Source organism: Heloderma suspectum, chromosome 4, assembly GCF_057233095.1.
Source record: "Heloderma suspectum isolate Gila_16-S chromosome 4, 16-S_ref, whole genome shotgun sequence".
Taxonomy (NCBI): Eukaryota; Metazoa; Chordata; class Lepidosauria; order Squamata; family Helodermatidae; genus Heloderma; species Heloderma suspectum.
In genome coordinates this window covers 19,673,238-19,693,309 of record NC_139461.1, presented here as the reverse complement: position 1 = coordinate 19,693,309, position 20,072 = coordinate 19,673,238, and the positions used below count along the sequence as shown (strand labels likewise).

Below are 20,072 nucleotides of genomic sequence, written 5' to 3'. Positions count from 1 at the left end.
TAACCAAATAGCAGTTGGGTGAGAAAAATAAAAAAGTAAATATAAGCATTAAGCCAAAGGGCCGAGCAAAGCGTGCCCCTTCCCTCAGTTTCTCAGACCACCTTTTTTGGCGAGTGGGAAGGAAGGAGCCATCATAAATGAACAAAAATAGAGCAGCTACATATTCTGAGATGTACGTTGCAGCATTAAGACTGGAAACACAAGACAACCATGCTTGTTCTGATTTTTACTACATTAGCAAGATGTACATTTCCCAGCATGGCTGAGAGCAGCTGCACACATTCATTTGTGGCAATCTCATCTTATCAAATATATATATACGACAGAGTGATACAATGGTCTGGGAGCCCAGGACAACCTCTAAATAGATGATACCCCAAAGTAACACAAGTCAACATGTGTTTGCCTGTTCCACCAGAACTGCTTTGCTGGGATGGGTGAAAGAGGTGTCAATGGAAAACTGAGAGGTAGGGGAAGTTAATGTGCTGCGTTTGAGGAATCAACAACTTTTACTTAGGAGAGAAACCCCCCAAAGCCCTTCCCAACAGAATCTACAAGAGTCTACCAGAGTGGGTGACCCTTGGGCTTGTAGAATCTCCATAGAATCTACAATTCAGCAGCAATGCTCTCTCAGGATGCATGGAGGAATGCCTCCAGTGAAGCAACCCCCCTCTCCTTCCTTGAATCCTCACATCTAAGGGGAGAAATGTTGGATCACAGCAAACCTGGTGGGGTGGGGGCTATGAAAGGAAAAGTGAGTTGGAGGCAGAGGAAAGGGGTGGAGGCAGCAGAGGTGGGGCCTAAGAGAAGGGGGCAGCAGAGGGAGTAAGGAGAAAGTGGGATTGAGGAAGTAGTAGCCAAGGGAAAGGAAAATGGTCATCATCAGTTGAGGACAAGGAGAAGAGGCTAAGGCAGGCAGCTGGCAACATCAACAACAGCCTGCCTTTAGGACTATGTTTTTATACACATTGTCATGGCTGACATGGTAGCGACCCCAGATACGTCTTCTGACAATGACCCAGCCTGACAATGACCCAGCCTGAAGGCCCTCTGGTGCTGGTGAGCCCCCACCTCTCTACTCCAGCACTCTTCTGGCCAACCCCAGCATCTCTGAAGAGGTCATGCTGGGCCTGCCCACAGAGGAAGACTTGGATAGACCTGTAAAAGGAGTCCCCAACAGCCTGCAAGAGAACGTTCCCCTGGTGGGATCAGAGGAGAAGAAGTTACCTCCCGGCCCCAGAAAACACCAACCCCAGAAGGTACAGGTGCAGACTGCCACTCAGAGGCAAAGCATGCACCTCAAGGCCCAAAGCAACCAGAGTACTCAAGTGTAAGGGTCTCCTCAGGAGAAGGGAGGTGCTGAAGGCAGGACTACGTGTTTGCAGCTGTGCCTGGAAGTGGGCTGGGAGACCTGACTCTGCTGCTTGCTAGAACAACACTTTTCATTCAGTTCCTGGTACTTGCAGCCTAGCCTGCTTCTTCTCTTGACTGATCTGCCATGCCGATGGCCCCTGGACTCCCACTGAAAACTTGCTCCTTGGATTGTGCTTGTGTTGCACTGCTTGCCTGTGCTTGACTTTGGCTCCACCTCAGACCCTGCTTTTGGATGCTGCCTTCTTGACTGGTAACAAGATGGGACAATAAGCAACCCTTGAGCTTGTCAAGATCCCACAAGTTCCACCTTGACACTTGGTCCATCCACTCCCAAGCTGGATGTGCCTGATCTCCTCTGATGATCTCAGAAGCTAAGCAGGGTCAGCCCTGGTGAGTACTTGGATGGGAGACCACCTGGGAAGCAGGCTTCCTGCACTGAGCAGGGGGTTGGACTCGATGGTCCTGTAGGCTGCTTCCAACCCTGCTTGGTTCTTCCAACAGCTGCTTGGTTGCTCAGGCAGGCATTTGGGGTGGGTTAGGGTATTTTAGGAAATGTTTTTATTGTAGAATTTTATTGTTTTAAACTGTTTTATTGTATGTTGTACATCGCCCAGAGTGGCTGGGTGACCAGCCAGATGGGCGATTAATAAAATTAATAATTAAATAAATAAATAAACCCTATGATTCTATGTCTATGTCCTGTTTCTAATTGTGAGCTTCTGCAATTACAACATCTTCTTCCTCTGTTGGTGTTTGTAACACTTGAAATCACTCCCAGCAGTTACAGAAAATCACTGATCTCTCCCTGTTTGCGCCTTGTTCTCTATAGTGTGAAATAATGCCGCTCACAAATATTGTATCAATATGATATAGCTGCATCTTCAGAATGTAGAGGTTGGGCACTTCACACATCTTGGGTCCAAAGGAGAAACCAGCTTACAAACAGATCCAGTGTTCATTGGGTGGATGGGAGGGTGATAAGTTCAACACAAATGGCTGGAAGAAAAGCAGTTTTGGAGGTTGGGGGGAAGACCCTCACTAAAGAGGTAGGAAAGGAGCACTTTCCATAATCTTGCATTCAAGGCAGAACTATTCACTTTGCTGCCTACAGACAATTCAAAGATGGCACCCTTGGCTGCCACTGGTATTCTAGGATCAGCCACAAGTTATATTCACCAATGAGAATAATGTTGTTTTAGTTCTTTATCCAGGCAATGGGTGCAGTCCACCAAGAAGAATCACAGCTAGTCTGCCAAAACCTGGAGGATAAGATAGCCTTGTAGGGCATGATCCCAGCAGCCTATTCTGACTGCAACAGGGCAGAGAAGATTCCCCAGCAGTGGAGTTATGCTGGCACTCACAGCCCATGCCTGCCCCTATCTATAGATGATTGGCTTCTGGTTATACTTATTTCCTTTCTTACTTAAGCTGTCAGTTCTCTCCTTTTCCATGCCTGCCTTCCAATGAGTCAGAAGAGTGCTCTATTTAGCCTAATGGGTCTATTTAGCCCAGGATCTCCAGCAAGGGTCTTTCCCATTTCTGGTTCAAGATGTTGTTTTTACTGGAGCTGACAGGGATTGAACCTGGGCCCTTGTCATGGAAGAATGAGAGAAGACACCAGTCAGGAACCTCAACAAGAACTTTATTGTCTCTCCTTAACAAGAACAAAGAGAACACAGGAAACCCTTGACTCGACCTGGAGACAACTAAGTCCAGTGCCGCCTAATGACTAAACTATATACTGACATGATCCATGCAGATCTTTTGCATCAGAGCAGCACAAGCCAAACACAGACCGTGAAGTTCCTCACGTTGCCTTCTCTTAGGATCCGATCTATAATAAATAATAACACACTTAAAGATTGTGGATTTAAATTGTAAGGTGCACACTTTGTACAAGCTAAGGCACTCTGTCAAGGTGGGCTCAGCAACGAGACATCCAACCACTCTATATTTTTTTCCCAATAGGACATATATATACACGTAGCTCCCTTGTAACAAGACAGACCATAGCCCCTTCTAGCCCAGTAATACTGTCTAATCCCTGGCTAGTAGTGGCTCTCTAGGGTCTCAGGCAGAGGGTAATTTGTGCTCCTGCTGCCCAAGATCATTTTTAACTGGAGATGACAGGGACTGAACTGAACCTGGGACCTCTTAAATCAGTCCAGCACGAGCGAAATGCAGCTCAGCAGCCTTTCAGGTAGTGACATCCCTTCCCTGTTTCTGTAGTCTCAGGCAGAAACAACTAGAGCAGCCTTCCCCAACCAGGTGCTCTCCAGATGTGTTGGATTGCAACTTCCATAATTCCCAGCCAGCATCACCACTGGTTGGAAATTATGGGTCTTGCAGTCCAATGCATCTGGAGGGCACCAGGTTGGGGAAGACTGGATAGGAGGCTTGGTATTGCATCTGGTAGACTGTCGTACAAGACTGGAGGGTTGACTTCAGGTGGGTGGGCCAGAGATTGCTGCAGGCCTCTTGCTAAACAGGCACTCTACTGCTGAACTACAGTCCCTCTCCTAAAGTAAGGTTGCGCAAGGAGACCGCACCCCACTTTGCTCCAACATCAGTCTTGAAAACAGCAGATGTTCCTCAAGAAAGAGATGACCTCTTCTCAAATCCTCCCTATTGACATGCAAGGATACTTGACCACTCCAGGTCTTGACCACTCCAAGGATACTTGATGACTCCAAGGAGTCAGGTCTGCAAAGATATTCTAAGGTTACTCCAAGGATGTAATACGCCAAGGATACTCCAAGGATACTTGACTACTCCAAGTCTTGACCGCTCCAAGAATACCTGATCACTCCAAGGAGTCAGGTCTCCAAGGTTACTCCAAGGATGCAATACTCCAAGGACACTCCAAGGACCACTCCAAGTCTTGACCATGCCAAGCATACTTGACCACTCCAAGTTGCTAAGACCACTCCAGGCAGTAAAGTTGAGTGGGAAACATTCCCACAGATCCCACACTAGTGGGATGACAAATCTCCCATGCCCCACCCCACAAGGCTTGTCACAGCCACAGCACTACCGAGTAGCCTTCCCAGACCAGAACACCTCATTGGGTTAAACCAGGCTTCCCTAACCTGGCACGCTCCAGATGTGTTGGACTACAACTCCCAGCATACCCAGCCAACAAGGCTGGCTAGGGATGCTGGGATGTGTAGTCCAACACATCTGGAGGACCCCATGTTGGGGAAGGCTGGGTTAACCACCACGGTCACCAAACGGGCTCATGCAGGATTGTACATAAACCTAGCCTGCCAATTGTGCTAGCTTGTTGTCCTTCAAAATTGCCCACATCCTTAAAGATGGTTGATGTTCTTCAACCACACAATAAAAGATCTCCTTGCATTTTACAGGTGTCTGCAACTTGAGGCCCATCAAGCTGATCACAGCCCACCAGCTATGTATTGTGGCTACTGGCTGATGAAACCACCACCACCACCGCTTATTTCTGCAGGCCCAGGAAGGCAGAAATAAAAATGTGAAGCTTACTGGCATCCTTATGGTTTGCCCTTAGGGCTGAGCTGAACCCCCAGGCCTAGCTTCACAGCCTCATTCATACCGTGCAAAACTACCCATTTTCTTTCTTTGAGATCTGGGTGGGCTTCAAACTAGGGCAGTTTGCCTATACTACAGACGGCGGGGGAAGAGAGCACACCCCTTTCCTCTCTCTTCCATCCCACACTGTGCCTGCAAATCAGGCAATACTCTATCAGTTCTATATTACAAGTTGCAGGCAGAGTGCAGGCTGGACGAGGAGAAGCATCAGGTGGTTCCCTCTCTCCAGGCCTGTGCTGTGCTGTCACTTGCAGCCAGGGGAGGAGTGGTAAAATTTTGAAGTGCAGGCACTCATCCTGACAGTCCCCATAGCCATGTCCCCGAAGAAAGTCCAAAAATGCAGGCAGCAGAGTTGCACATGTGTGTGTGCGTGCATAAAGAACAGCAGTGCATAGCATAATTCCCAATGCAATCCTATGGCCGCTAGTCAGTGGCTAGACGGCCATAGCATAGGTCAGTTCCCAGACAACTGACCCCCACCCCTTCCTGCGCCACCTCATAGGCAGTGTGGATCGGCCCTGCACTCATAAGAGCAGCACAGAGCAGCAAAAATGGGGCATTCCCTGGGGCGGGGCGGCGGAAATGCAGGTACAACACATCCTATGTGTCGTCTGGCCACTGCTTCCCACGCCCCGAGGTCCTGTGGCTAGACAGCCAAAATGAGCCGCCTAGCCACAAAAGCAAGGGGGGAGGAGATCTGCTCCTCACCACTCCTTCCGCCTGCACTGGACAGGCGGTCGCCCTCAGGGTTGGCAGTGACCGTCGATCCATATAAGATTGCTCCCTCCAGATCTGCTGACAGTCATAGAATATTGAGCTGCCAAATGCCAGTGTAGTTATTTTAGGGATGGATGAAAGTCCCTTACCTGGTCCCGCAGCTTTTTTTTGGGGGGGGGAGGCGCTCCAGTTCTCCCCCCGAAATTCTTGGCGGGTGGGGAGGTGCCCTGCCCCTCCCGGCCGAAATTCTGGCCGGGGGGAGGCGCCCCATCCCTCCCCGCCGAAATTCTGGCTGGGGGGGGAGCACCCCGTCTCCCCGGCCGCGAAAGAAAAAAGTAAAGTATAAAAAACCCAAAAAACATGTGATAGGCTACGTAAAGATTTACGTAGCCTATCACAGCTACATTTTCAAAGTCAGCCGTGATAGGCTACGTAAATCTTTACTTAGCCTATCACGGCTGACTTTGAAAAAAAAAAAAAGCGCGTACGCAAATGACGGCGCCCATGGGCCCGTCATTTGCATACACTTTTTTTTTTTCAAAGTCAGCCGTGATAGGCTACATAAATCTTTACGTAGCCTATCACGTTTTTTTTTTTTTTTTTACACTTTACTTGGAAATGGCGGTGGCGGCGGCTGGTCGGAAGACCGGCCACCGCCACCACCCCGCTGCCAAACCGCGGCCGCCCTGCCGCCAGGACCCGCCGCCGCGAGGGACATTCGCGCGAGGTAAGTCCCATCCCGGGGGGGTAGGGGGTGTCGGAGAATTTCCCCACCAATTTTGGGGGGCCAAATGCGTTGGCATTTGGCCTCCCGGAGATTCGTGGAGAAATTCTCCGACATCCCTAAGTTGGACTCTGGCTTGAGAAATGAGAGACAAGAAGAGAAACGGAGCAAGTTTGTCCCTGAACGGCATAAGACCACCAGCTCCAGACTGTTCAGGAGTTCTTCCCCCTCCCTTCCCCCAACACCAGGGAGAAACATGTTATCTCAAAGTCAGCAAACCAGTTCTACCAGTTTTCTGTCAGGGTTGGATCTGAGCCCATAGAGTCCCAAAGCAGCTCTGATTCTGAGGAGATACAATCCATGGGAAAGGAACTCTCTTAGGTTTCAGAGGCACAATTGGAGGGGGAGCCCCCCCCCACTCACATTCCTGGGAGTGACAGTGACCCTGGCATGGAAAAGGAGGGACAACTTGAGCTTTTAGACACGAGGCACAGGCACAACAAGAGGTTGCGGGAGCTGAGCTGAGGTGCTCAGCCCGAAAGGCTTGACATCAACAGCTGTGCCCCGAGACCCCACGGGAAAGGGGGATAATTTCCCCTCCTACTCCTTAAGTTCAGAGAGTTGCCGCACTTTTCTCCAAACGGAGACCAACTGACGTCCTAACTCTTAGAAACCCCTGGTAGGCTGTTCCTTTGTATTTCCTCTGAGTCTCAGGCAATTACCATCTGTAAGCCTCATTAGGTTGAATGGAAATTGAAATTTCCAGCCTTGGAAAGCAGCCCTTCTGTCTGACTGTTGATTCTGGCTATTGGAGGGTTCAGAAGACAATAGGAGCATTCCTGACATTTTCCTCTCCATTAGGAGCAGGTTCTTCATAAAAGGAATGGGTCTTAGTTGCCCATTCAAGCCCAAGCCACCCACCCCGCAATGCTTTGCGTTGCAACAAGGATTGCTTGCGGCAATATAGCCACGTCCCCCAGCTACTTTGAGGACTGCAGTTAAGCTCAGAGGAAAGAGGGAAGTCTGAGGGGGTGGCAGACGATGTCATACTTGCTGCTCCTCAGAGAGTCCCGGCACTCTGACCCTGTGAGCCTCAGCTCCGCTCCCAGTGGAGGCTGGTGGCTCCTATGTCAGTGGGGCAGTGAACCCACTCTGGGTTTCAGTCCTTTAGAGTTTGGCTTCACCGCCCCACTGACATCGGAGCCACCAGCCTCCACTGTCCTCTACACCAGGATCTGCAGCGAAGTTTTTGCTTGTGATCCATCACAGCACAGCGCAGGAGGAGGGAATAGTCACCATTTGCCTGGACGGTTGGCCGAGTCCCCGTCTTTTCCCACACTGCAGCCTGCAACTCACTTCTTTTGCAGTCACAAGGACTGCAACCAGCCACAGCAAAAGCTAACGGAATGGCACAGTTGGGCTTTGCAGGGGGGAGTGCACCCCACGTCTTCCCCTTCCCCTATTTTGCTCTGAAGTATGGCTCTGCACTAACCACTAGGTTGACTTTATGAAACACACCTTAATTTTCTGCTGGAAATGGAATGTTACGGTTTTGCGTTAGGCAGTTTCACCCCCCCTCCTCAGTTTTGGGTTCAATACAACTACTGTAGTAAAAATTATCAAATAAAAAAAAGGGAGATAGATATTGCAGGCAAGAACGGCATGCAGTATATAGAAAAAAAGATTCAGTTGTTACTCAGATGCATGTACCTAAGTTTTCTGGTGACGCTTGATCCAAAGAATGCATCCCTACTAAACATGACATTACTGTAAAGTGAAAAAGATGTCAAAACATGAGTGGTTAATGTTCATTTATGAGCATCTATGTGGAATTAATAACAAAAAAAAATGTATGAAACAGGATAGTTGGAGACACATCATTCTCCTGACCTAGTTTTGTTTCTCTGGAAGGAATGCTAAAAATACTAACGTTTTTACACTTACGTTGCTATTTGCCATATTATTATTATTATGCCCTGCAATCCACACCTTGTTAAACACAAGTACAGGTCTATGTAGAATAAATACATAAAATATCTGGAAGTTATGCCATTATAGAACAATATGTGTGCGGCATCATCTTAAAAATCCAAAACCCACATTTTTTTCTTATGGCGTGTGCTTTTGTGGGCAACTAGCTACTTCATCAGATATCTGAAATAAGCAGCAACAGTAATGACATCAAACCTGAACATCTGTCTTACATCACTGCCAGAGAAACTTCATAATACAGCACGGCTAAAGAGGATGAAGCCGCAAGAGGGCCTTGGGATGGGTCACATTATCTATCTATCTATCTATCTATCTATCTATCTATCTATATCTATCCATCCATCCATCCATCTTTCTATCTACGATATTGACATCAATTTTTGAGTTACCTTCTCTGGTTGATAACCAATCATGTGACTGTGTTAAGAAATCTCCCAATTACCGCTCATCACATTTTTATGCAATATGTTCTTATTTCTTTTAAAGCCCTTTCCATGGTATGGTTAGTTGCTGTTTGGAGACCTGTTGTATAAACTGTGCGTTGGATCCAAAGCTTCTCTTCCTCTAATGCAGAACAGGGAACATCTGGCCTTCCAGATATTGCTGGACTGCAATTCCCATAACCCTTTGCCATTGGCTAGGCTGGCTGGGGCTGATGGGAGATGCAGTCCAACAATACCTGAAGGGACACACATCCCGCCTCTTTCCGCCCACTCTAATGGAAGGTATTTTCCCCTATTGGAAGGGATTCTTCTGTGATAGAAGGGCTCAGCGAAAGGAGTCCTTTGACTGAAGGAAGGAAACCTTTGGCTCTTACCCCATGTGATTGATACAATAAGGCTGTTAGCCTATCCCCACTTATCTGGGAGCACGTTCCATTGACCTTAATGGGGCTTAATTCTGAGTGGACATGTGGTTTGTTCAACTGGTATGTAGGCATATGAACCAACATGAATTGGCTCAGTATCACTGTGCCAGCGCACCCAAAATGAACCAAAACTGGCCAGAATCCTGGGTAGTATCCAATATTAGTGTTATGTAGAGTAGACCCATAGAAATGAATGGGACTTAAGTTAGTTATGTCAACATGAGTGGTTAATGTTCATTTATGAGTCTCATTAAGTCTCATTCATTTCAATGGGACTACTCTACATAGGACTAACATTGGAAACGACCCCGTTTCCCACAGTGGCCAACCAGATGACAATGGTAAGCCTCAAAGCAGGACAGATGGCTCCTTTATCTCCACCAGCTGTCCCCAATCTGATACCCTCCAGATGTGTTGGACTGCAACTCCCATGCTATATAGGGATGATGGCAGTTGAAATCTGACACTTCTGAAGGCACCAGGTTGGGGAGGCTGGCCCATACCATGTTGTAGACTTCTCCTTTCTTCTGTTTAGTCCTTTGTAGGCTATGCACTCCTTCTCCCCATCCATTGGAGTGCACAGCTCCTGAAATATCTGTTTTTCTAATGCAAAGAACAGGTGTACCTCTACAACAAAGCTATCTTGTTAGCAGCAAAACTACACTCTTCTATTACAGGGAAAGAGGATATCACATTATTTGGACTGGATCCATATTTGTATAAGATTAGTGCTTTTAAAAGGTGCATTTTTAAAAACTCATTTGCAACTTTTAGAATATCCGAGTGACTAAAACCACACTGTCAGCAAATTGGAAAAATACTAGATAGCTTTGTATTGTCTAGAAAGAATTAGGGGAGAAAAAATTATACTAAGATCTCATTGACAGATTGGGCTGGGGCGACATTTATGGCTGTATGCTCCTGAGCATACCATTACCATCATCTGTACTCAACAGCTGGTTTATCATCAGACCTCATTGACTTTGATGCTTAGTTCATACTTGTGGCTTATGAATGTGTGATAATATTTTAACTTAAATGGATAAGGTATTCTTTGGTGAACCCCCCCCCCCACACACACACACACTGTACTATGCCCTGAGATGTACAGACTGAAGGGCATGCTGGCTGTGGATAATGGGAGTTGTAGTCCAGTGCATCTGGAGGGTCTGGGGATGGGGGAGGCCTCTGTAGAGCAATGTGTGACCTCAAAAAACTGAGACAGGTGATAGCTGATGCAAGATGATAGCTGGTGCAATTCTGCTTCTAAAATCCTCCTCTTGCAAGATGTATCTATGCAGGTCCTGAGATATTAAATGGAGGTCCTTCTCCGAGTGCCTTGCTATGTAAGATACTATGCGAGGGCCTTTTTCGGTGATGGCACCCAGGTGTGGAATACCTTCAACAAGCAGGGAGATCTGCCTAGTGCCTACTTGAATGTATTTTGAGCAAAGACCTTCTTCTTTTTCAAAACCTTATGAAGCATGCTAGTGCTTCAACATTGTTTTAGCTCTGTTGGCTTGTATTCTTCGCTCTCTGTTTCCTTTGATCTATTTTTTAAATATGATTTGATGTTTTAAAATTTTAATAAAATTTTATTTTATTGTTGTTGTTTGTAACATATTTTTAATTTGTTCTTTTTATTCTGTGAGCTGCCCAGATAACTTCTAGTTATAGGACTGCGGCCAATAAATCATGTAAGTAAACTGAATACAAACACAGGAGAATCAGATTTGGACCCAGTTACAGGAGACAGTCTAGGAACCTCATTCAAATGCCTGGTCTAAATAAACAAGTCATCACATGGTAAAACTGTTCTTGGACTCTACCACTTCAGACTGTCTGTAGGTGGGGCATTGCATCATCAAATGCTCTATCATAAAGAAGAACCCCTTACATGCAGAAATCTAGATGTCAGTGATAAGGGTTCCAGCCTAACCTTTTCTCCAAGATGCTAGCTGTCTATATGTAGGGAGTGTTTTTATATAGGGAGCATTCAAATATGTGAGTCTCACCTGGAATCTAAAGTGGAACTGCTTTACTACTTGATGAGCAGTTCTTCTAGACTAGAATTTTTCTAGATTAGTTTGTCTGTGGAAGAGATGCGAATTAAAGAACATTTAATTTATACTAATTTATTCCCTTTACTATTGCATTTTCTTGTTATAAATACCACAAACAATGCCTAATCAATTAGACTTTGTTCAGTGTCACTCGTTGTCAGTATTATTAGTGTCATTAAATCCTGGGCATGTCACCAATTAAATCCACTCTGATATCAGACAGCAAAGTCTTTGCTGTGTCTTTCACTTAAAATAATCATTATGAAATAATCATTTCAGCACGACGTCAAATGCTAATCTATTATTATCCTACAGAGTCAATTTTCTCTCATTAAAAAACAAGCGAAACAATAGCAACAACAATACATATAAACGAAGACTACTGAAAAATACATAGTCCCATACAAACAGTGAAAAAAAAGTCTGGATTTGTGTGCCTTGATCTGGAAGTACAATGAATGAATTAACAAATGAGTGAATGATATGAAGAAGTTGAGGATATTCATTACATACCTGGTTCCATCCACCTGCTCTTTCCTTTTGGAGAATTGAAAATAGAAAGCAATAGGAGGAAAGCAAGGAGAAAGGAAGGGGGTGTTAAATTCAGCAGGACAACTTTGGGCAATAGTCTCTGGCGAGGGCTAGCCTAACAGGCCTGCAGGGGCTTCCTTACACTTTTAGTCCTGTCACCTAACTGATAAGAAGCCTACACTTGCTTCTCCCAGGCCTGGCCAGAGACATTTTGCTGACTGAGATGAAGGACAAGAAGGCACTGCCTCTCCCTTTCCATGTACGGAAGCTGAGTGGACTGCCAGTTGAATCTTAGTTCAATACTGGGTGATGGGTTAGCATCTTCCACCATACTTGAGGGCAGCAGGACAGTTTAGGGGGTGCAGGGTAGGTTGTGGACGGCTCTGGTCCAGGCTATCTGAAAGACCGTATCTTCCCTTATGAATCTGCTCATGCCCTGAGATCTTCTGGGGAGGCCCTTCTCTCAGTCCCACCACTGTCACTGGCACATTTGGTGGGAACCTGGAAGAGGGCCTTCTCAGTGGCTGCCCCACGGCTGTGGAACACCCTTCCCAGGGAGGCTAGGATGGCTCCCTCCTTGATGTGTTTCCGGAGGCAGACTAAAACATTCTTGTTCCAGCAGGCCTTTAGGACATAGTTGAATCCCGGGGGTAAGCTGCTAAAATGCTGTTTAAAAGTTTTAATATAATTTTAATTGTATTGTTGTTTAATTTATATTTTAACTTTTGTATATTTTCCTATGTTTTAATTTTTGTAAGCCGCCTTGTGTCCCAGTACTGGGAAAAAGCTGGGGTATAAATATAATAATAATAATAATAATAATAATAATAATAATAATGGGACGACACATGCAGTTCTGTCCTCCTACAGAGGGGAACAGCCAGGGGGCTGCTGCTGCCACCACCCCAGCATCTGCTGCCTGAGGCAGTCAGCTCACCCTGACACATGGTACACAGCCCCCTTTCACACTATCACCGAACACATGGCTGCCAAGAGTGGGCATGACCAACAAGAGCATAAGCATCAGAGAGCATGATCCCATTCCTTCCTCATACAGCAGTCTTCCCCAATTTGGTGCCCTCCAGATATTTTGGACTTCAGCTCCCATCAGCCCTAGGCAGCATGGCTAATGGTCAGGAATTCTGGGAACGGTAGTCCAAATATCTAGAGGACATAAAGGGGGGGGGCTACATCCAATTTTAGTTTAACTTAAACCCATTCATTTCAATGGGTCTACTCTGGCAGAGAAGGCTATCAATAGCTCCTAGTCCTGATGGCTCTATGCTACCTCCAGTATCAGAGGCAGTCTGCCTGTGTACACCAGTTGCTGGGGAACATGGGTGGGAGGGTGCTGTTGCACTCATGTCCTGCTCGTGGGTTTCCTGTGGGCAGCTGGTTGGCCACTGTGTGAACAGAATGGTGGACTAGATGGACCCTTATGTTCTCAGTACTCAGTGTAGTGATGTGATGGCCACTTCCTTGGATGGCTTTAAAAGGGAATTAGACAAATTCATGAAGGATAAGCTACTAGAACCTGGGGTCTTCCCATGAAGCTGATTGGTGGGAGATTCAGGACAGATAAAAGGAAGGGCTTCTTCACACAGAGCGTGTAGTTCAACTATGGACTTCACTACCACAGGAAGTAGTGATGGCCACCAATTTGGACAGCTTTAAAAAGGGGTGGGAAAAATTCCTGGAGGAGAAGGCTATCAGTGGCTACTAGTCTTGATGGCTATGTGCTACCTCCAGTACTACAGGCGTTGAGCCTGTACACCCGTTGCTGGGGAACGTGGGTGGGAGGGTGCTGTTGCGCTCATGCCCTGCTTGTGGATCCCTGGTCGACAGCTGGTTGGCCACTGTGTGAACAGAATGGTGGACTAGATGGACCCTTGGTCAGATCTAGCAGAGCTTTTCTGATGTAGGACTAACACTGGATACAACCCACAGTCACTGCATACCCCTTTCGTGTGATTGGCCTATGGTCATCTAGTGAACCTCATGGCTGAGTGAGTTAAATGTTTGTTTATTTTTTAACCATTCAGAAACTGCCCTGAGAACTTTGGTTGAAGTAGGGATTTCAGAGAAATCACTGCAGATTCAAGTGAGGCCGGATTCCAAAGAATCCAGAATCCGTGGCGGAACAGGCCCCACTTACCTCCGGTCCAGGAGGATTCCCTGCGGAATGGCACTTGGCTTTAGGCTTAACCAGACCTGTTCGCCTCCGTGCCGATCGCCATGTTGTTTAAAAAAATGGTGATCGGCAGGATGTGCCCATAGACATATATGCAAAATAGAGCCGTGAATCTTGCATATAAGTCTATGGCCACATCCTGCTGATCGCCATTTTTTAAAGACTTATACTCAAGATTTATGGCTCTATTTTGCATATAAGTCTATGGGCACATCCTGCCGATCGCCATTTTTTTAAGCAACTTGGAGATCGGTGCAGAGCGAACGGGTCCAGGTAAGCAGCTCTCAAGCCGGGCAGCTCCATAGAATCCTCGCGGAGCAGAGCCTCTCCGGAGGATTCCGGGGCAGGGGGAGGATCGGATCGCCTCCCCACCCCCCGGGCAGATTCCCCACCAGAACAGACAGTGGGGAATCTGTTCATCCCTAGGTTGAAGGACAGCAAATAGAAATCTCAAAAGCAAACAGGTTAATAAAGCCCCACCACTACTTAACACCATTGGATAGGAACCAATTACAGAGCCATTTTACATGTGCCACTGTGTGAACATGTGCATAGCACAGGAATGGTGACCAGATATGCTATTCGGATGTCTTGCCCCATTTAAACAGTGAAGGGTACATCTTTACTGGCTGTGAGTTTGCAGTGTAGACATGTCCATGTTTCAAGGAAAATGCCCTCGTCCCGGTATGCATCCTACTTCTAAACACAGGCAGATCATTTCAGGCTCCAGGTTCAGGAAGCCTGTCAGAACTGTGAATGCCCTTTTAAAAAGCCTCTACCAGTGGGACCTGCAACAAAACGTTGCAGTGTGGGGTGCTCCTGTTCAGAGTTTCAACCAGCCAGCCACGCCCTTTTCCACAATACTCCATTCCAGCCCCCCATCTCCATTTTTTCGGTTTCCCAACAGTTAGTCAACATTCCACTCAGCATGGTGGCCTGGTTAGGGGCTGTTTTGGGGTCTCCCCACTGTTAGGATGTTTTCCCCTAAATATTTTTTGGACTTCTTCAAACCATGGGGTTTCTTCAGGCCTCTGGTGCCACTCTGTCTACATAAAGATCAGCGCTCAGAGATCACTATCAGTATACTGTACACACTCCTCTCCACCCACCATCTGCAAAACTGACCCTTTCCTATGGCCTGCTTCTCATGTTCCACCTGGATAAGTGGGCCCAACAATCCTTAAAATGGACTTCGTATTAAACTGATGACAGCTCAAAGCAACACACTTGCCTGAAGTATGGGAACGATACAACTGATTCATAAAATCTCCAAGTGGCAACAAGATCCATTCTATTAGGATTAGTAGCATAGTACCTCCAGGCAGCCTAAGGAACACAAGAGGGATGACATGATCAGAAGGAGTGTGTCCGCGTGTGTCTATCAGGGGTGGGGAACCTCTTTCAGCCCAAGGACTGAGTGCAATTTCAGAGAAACTCTTGGTAGGCAGGGCTGAAGGCAAAGGGGAGGAGCCAAAGGCAAAAGGAATAAAGCTAAAAGTACAAAAAAATGCCAACATATTTCAGCTTCAAGTGCTTACAGACAGTAACTCAGCATTAGGAGAGGCATTTCAACCATTTAGAATGGGGGGAAATGCTCAAAACCCAGGGACTTACCAAATGGTTGGGGGAAGAGGGTGGGGAAAGGGAGCATGGTCACTTGGGAACCAGGGGGGGCTGGATTGAGACCCCAGGAGAGCCAGATTTGGCCCCGGGGGCTTGAGGTTCTCCTCCCCATTTGCTCATAGGCAAATGCAGTGGGATAACCTTATTGTAGATTTCCATCTAAAAGCAGAATAACAAGACAAGATGCAAGAGCCATGTTTTGGTGCCGGAGAAGATCCGGCTAATGGTGCCTTATGCTATGTCATTAAGGGCTGTCAGAATGGCACCCTTCTGCTATCCAGAAAAACAGTGTGGGATTTTAGGGCTGTTTGGTTACAGGTGGGACAGAAATATGTGGCAGTGTTTGACTTAACAAGCACAGGATGCTGATTTAGGCATTGAGGCATGAGTCTCTGCTTGTGCCGCTGCCAGTAAAGTGGAAGCATACAATTGGGCCTTCCTAGAATGCTCCTTGGAAAGATGGTACATCACAACATAGCAGCATCATTCCGGGGCGCTCTGGAGAAGCAGAACATGTCATCCATCAGGAGCCAGGAGGGGCACTGATGAACTTTGTCCTTGCACCCCAAATGCAGCCACTCCCCCTGAAAATACAAAAGAGGGCAGGCAGTTTCTGCCCATCTTTCACATCCCAAACTCCCTTCCCCAAACTTGCCAAAATGATATCAGCAGGAAACTTTCACGGAGAATGTTTTCTCAGTTCTCAGGAAGCTTAACGGAGAACTGATTAGAAAACCTACTAAGTTATCAGTGGAGACCTTTCAGTCCAGCTCTACTTTTGCAAGTTTATTTAAAAAAAAAAAATTGGAAGGTCTTCTAGTCGATTGCAGCATTTCATGAAAAGAGATGTGCGAGATGTAAACAGCTCCTCTGCATCTGGTCTGCCAAAAGGCCTGAAAGCAGACAGCTTCCAAGACTTTCAAAGGGGCTGAGAAATGTGTGTACTTCAAACCGTGTGTGATGAACAGGCAGGGGAACCAAACCTGTATGAGCTCTGCCGCTGGCTTTCTCCTTTTTTCAAAGTGCTTCTGGCGGTGCTGCTCCTGGACTTTCAGAGCCAGTCCTGAACCCAAAATACCCTGAAAGCAGAGTTGAGCAAAAATGCCTCAGATGTTCTCTATTTTATGTCTGTATGCATGCATTTATTTATTTGTATCAAATTTATACACCACCCCACGGGCAATGTCCTTGGGCTGGTTTACAATCATACAAAAATAAAAACAGCAATAAAGTAGCAAAGAAAATAACAAATACAACAGTGAAATTATCAACATAATAATAATATTAAAACGTCAAAGACATTAAGGGTGCAATCCTATGCATGCCCAGACAGAAAAAAAGACCTACAACTCCCAGCATGCCCCAGCCAGCACAGCTGGCTGGGGCATTCTGGGAGTTGTAGGTCTTTTTTCTGTCTAAACACGCATAGGATTGTACATTCAGGGAGCAATCTTATGGCCACTAGTTAGCAGCTAGATGGCCATAGGATATCTTGTTTTCCGGGAACCAACCTCGGAGCCCATGTGCCAAGGTTGGTTTCAAGAGAACTGACCTTCCCCCAATTCCGTGCTGCCTCACAGGCAGCACGGAGAAGCCCCGCACTCACAAGAGGAGTGCAGAGCGGCCGAAACGGGGCATTCTGCCAGGGGGCGTTCCAGGGCGGGGAGGGAGGAAATGCAGGTACAACACATCCTGGCAGCCTCCTCCCCTGCTCTGCCTTCCTGCTGCTAGACAGCCGAAAACAACTGTCTAGCTGAAAATCCAGGACAAGAGGAATGCGGAGGGAATGATTCCCTCCGTGCTTCTCCTGCTCTGCATTGGATAGGCAGTCACCTCCGAGTTCAGAGGCGGCCGCCTATCTGCATAGGATTGCGCCATTAAAGTATTTTAAAAATCAGCAGTAAAGTTAATAATCAAAGCAACAGATTAAAGATTAAATGCCTGATGGAAGATGAAGGTATCATCTGACTTTACCTGGCATCTAAATGTATACAGTGAAGGAAAGGAAAGGAAAGGAAAGGAAAGGAAAGGAAAGGAAAGGAAAGGAAAGGAAAGGAAAGGAAAGGAAAGGAAAGAAAAGGTTCCTCCTGTGTAAGCACCGAGTCATTGCTGACTCCTAGAGGGACGCTGCTTGCGCTGGCGTTTTCATGGCAGACTAGAGCGGGGTGGTTTGCCATTGCCCTCCCCAGTCGTGACTACCTTTCCCCCAGCAAGCTGGGTGCTCATTTTACCAACCTCGGAAGGATGGAAGGCTGAGTCGACCTGAGCCGGCTACCGGCTACCCAGCTTCTGCTGGGATCAAACTCAGGTCGTGGGGAGAGTTTCAGTTGCAATATTGCTGCCTACCACTCTGTGCCACACAAGGCTCTTAATACAGTGAAGACACAAGGCAAATCTCCTGGGAGGGACATTCTATAGTTGGAGGGGCCACTACAGAGAAGGCTCTTTCCCTGGTAACCACCCATTGCGCCATTTTGGGTGGCAGCACCCAGAGCATAGCCTCCAAAGATGATCTTAGCAGCTGGGCAGAGACGTATGGGACACTGCTGAAAATGTCAGAATGAGAGCAAATGGGAGAAGGTTTCTCCATGGGGTTCTTTCCCCTGAATTGTGGGAAAGAAGGAGACTGGTTTGTTCTAGGTATACAGAGGAACAGGAGTCAAGGGTAGCATGACAGAATTTTGGCTCCATCATGATACTGCCCCTCCGAGGTGGGAAATGCACCCCTTCACTCAGACTCCACATCACTAGGGGTATGTGAGAAATCTGTTCCATCTGACTTTTTGGAGCAGATTTCTCCAAACCGCACCACCCAGAAACAAGCTGGACACAATCTGCATTTGGAAATCTGTACATTTCCAGACTTGCAATGCATTCCGTGGAGCCAGGAAAACGCATGCAAAAAAAAGTGCACATTTGAAAAGCACAAACAAAAGATGCATATGTTCCAAAAAATGTGTACAAAACAATGTTTTTGCCAGTAGGTGATTGCATACATAAAATGCACATAATTTGAAAAATGCACACAAAAATTCACACATTTTTTTAAAATGCGCATAAAATCTGTATGGATTTTTTTCCTTAAAAAACAACAACAACATCCCACATTTGCACAGAAAGGACTTGAAGATGGAAAAAGGAGGAAGTCTGTTGAAATTAGTGGTGTGCCAAAAAATTCTCCCACATTTTTTTTCAACCATTCTCATACAATTTGATAGAAAAGAAATTGCTTTCGAAAAGAAATTAAAAGGAGGGGAAATTTCGGAGAAATTCTCCTGGGTTGGGTTCGGGGTTCTTGTGCTTACTTTACTGATGAGGTGGCCATGGAGGGTGCAGAAATTCATTGTACAATAATCTCTGTGGCAGCCTGTAGCCTCCTCAGCTTCCCGCACTTAAATTAAAGCCATCATGAGGATCATCATAATCTGCCATGGGGCTTTTTCAGTTCAGGAAGTGCAGGTGGCCTGGGAGGCTGCAGAGCAACGGAAAGATGTGTGATAGAGAGAGAAAACACACACAGCACCCTTGGCCACCTCGCAGCGATTAGGTAAGGTAAAAAACAAAAGAAATTCAAAATTCTGCCTCAGAAAAGTAGAAGCCTCAGCACAGTTGATTCTGTTGCCACCTGCAGGAGCAGTGCAAGAAACCAAAAACCCTTAGGAGAAAAGAAAGATCCTGTGCTACAGCCACTGCCAATAGTGAGCCCTGTCTGTGAGAAAGTGCTGGAGAATGTCTTGTCCCCTGCGAGAAATTCGGGGAAACTGCCCCCCCCCACACATTTCTCTGCCCACAAATAGGCTGGAGAATTTTGAGAAGCTGTTTGTGCACAGTTCTAGTTGAAATGGACTTGACAGACCCGCCCATCACTACACACTGCACAGTCTAAAAGGATGCCTGACCCAGGCTTCTCCCCTGCTCCCGCTCCAGATATGCACTTTGGCTCTCCTTGTTCTCCTTAGGGAAGGGCCATAGCTCAGTGGCAGAGTTCATGCTTGGCATACAGAAGGTCTTAAATGCAATCCCTGGCATCTCCAGGTAGGGCTGGAAAAACTGTTGCCTGGAGAGCCATTTCTGCCAATCAGTGTCAACAATACTGGGCTAGATGGACCAAAGGTCTGACTCAGGAGAAGGCTGCTTGCCATATTTCCCCGTTTCTCTCACTCCACCTATTGTCCTTTGCACAGAGGGAAATTCCTCTGTCTTTCATAATGCTTGAACACAAAGCCACCCAAAGAAATTGTCTGGCAATAGATTCAAAACAGAGTCTTCTCCACGTGACAAAAACTTTGGGACTGGGGGAGTTGGCAATAGCAGACACTCCCAGCTCCTGGAGGGACATCAGCTTCCTGCCAGGGATTCTGGGACTTGTAGTCCCAGTATTAAGTGGGAAAAGATGCTCTACTAGGGACTAGGAGAGCATAT

General features: G+C 46.7%; 1 protein-coding gene across 1 annotated transcript in view; it reads right to left on the bottom strand.

Moving 5' to 3' along the window:
- KCNQ3 (potassium voltage-gated channel subfamily Q member 3) overlaps positions 1-20,072 on the bottom strand; it is a 242,195-nt gene that overhangs the window by 15,540 nt on the left and 206,583 nt on the right. Inside the window, exons 7-10 of the mRNA XM_084848784.1 lie at positions 16,634-16,729; positions 15,259-15,353; positions 11,819-11,842; positions 8,093-8,149 (exon numbers count right to left, since the gene is read on the bottom strand). Of these exons, the coding sequence (XP_084704910.1) occupies positions 8,093-8,149; positions 11,819-11,842; positions 15,259-15,353; positions 16,634-16,729 (272 nt within the window). The remainder of the gene's footprint in view (positions 1-8,092; positions 8,150-11,818; positions 11,843-15,258; positions 15,354-16,633; positions 16,730-20,072) is intronic.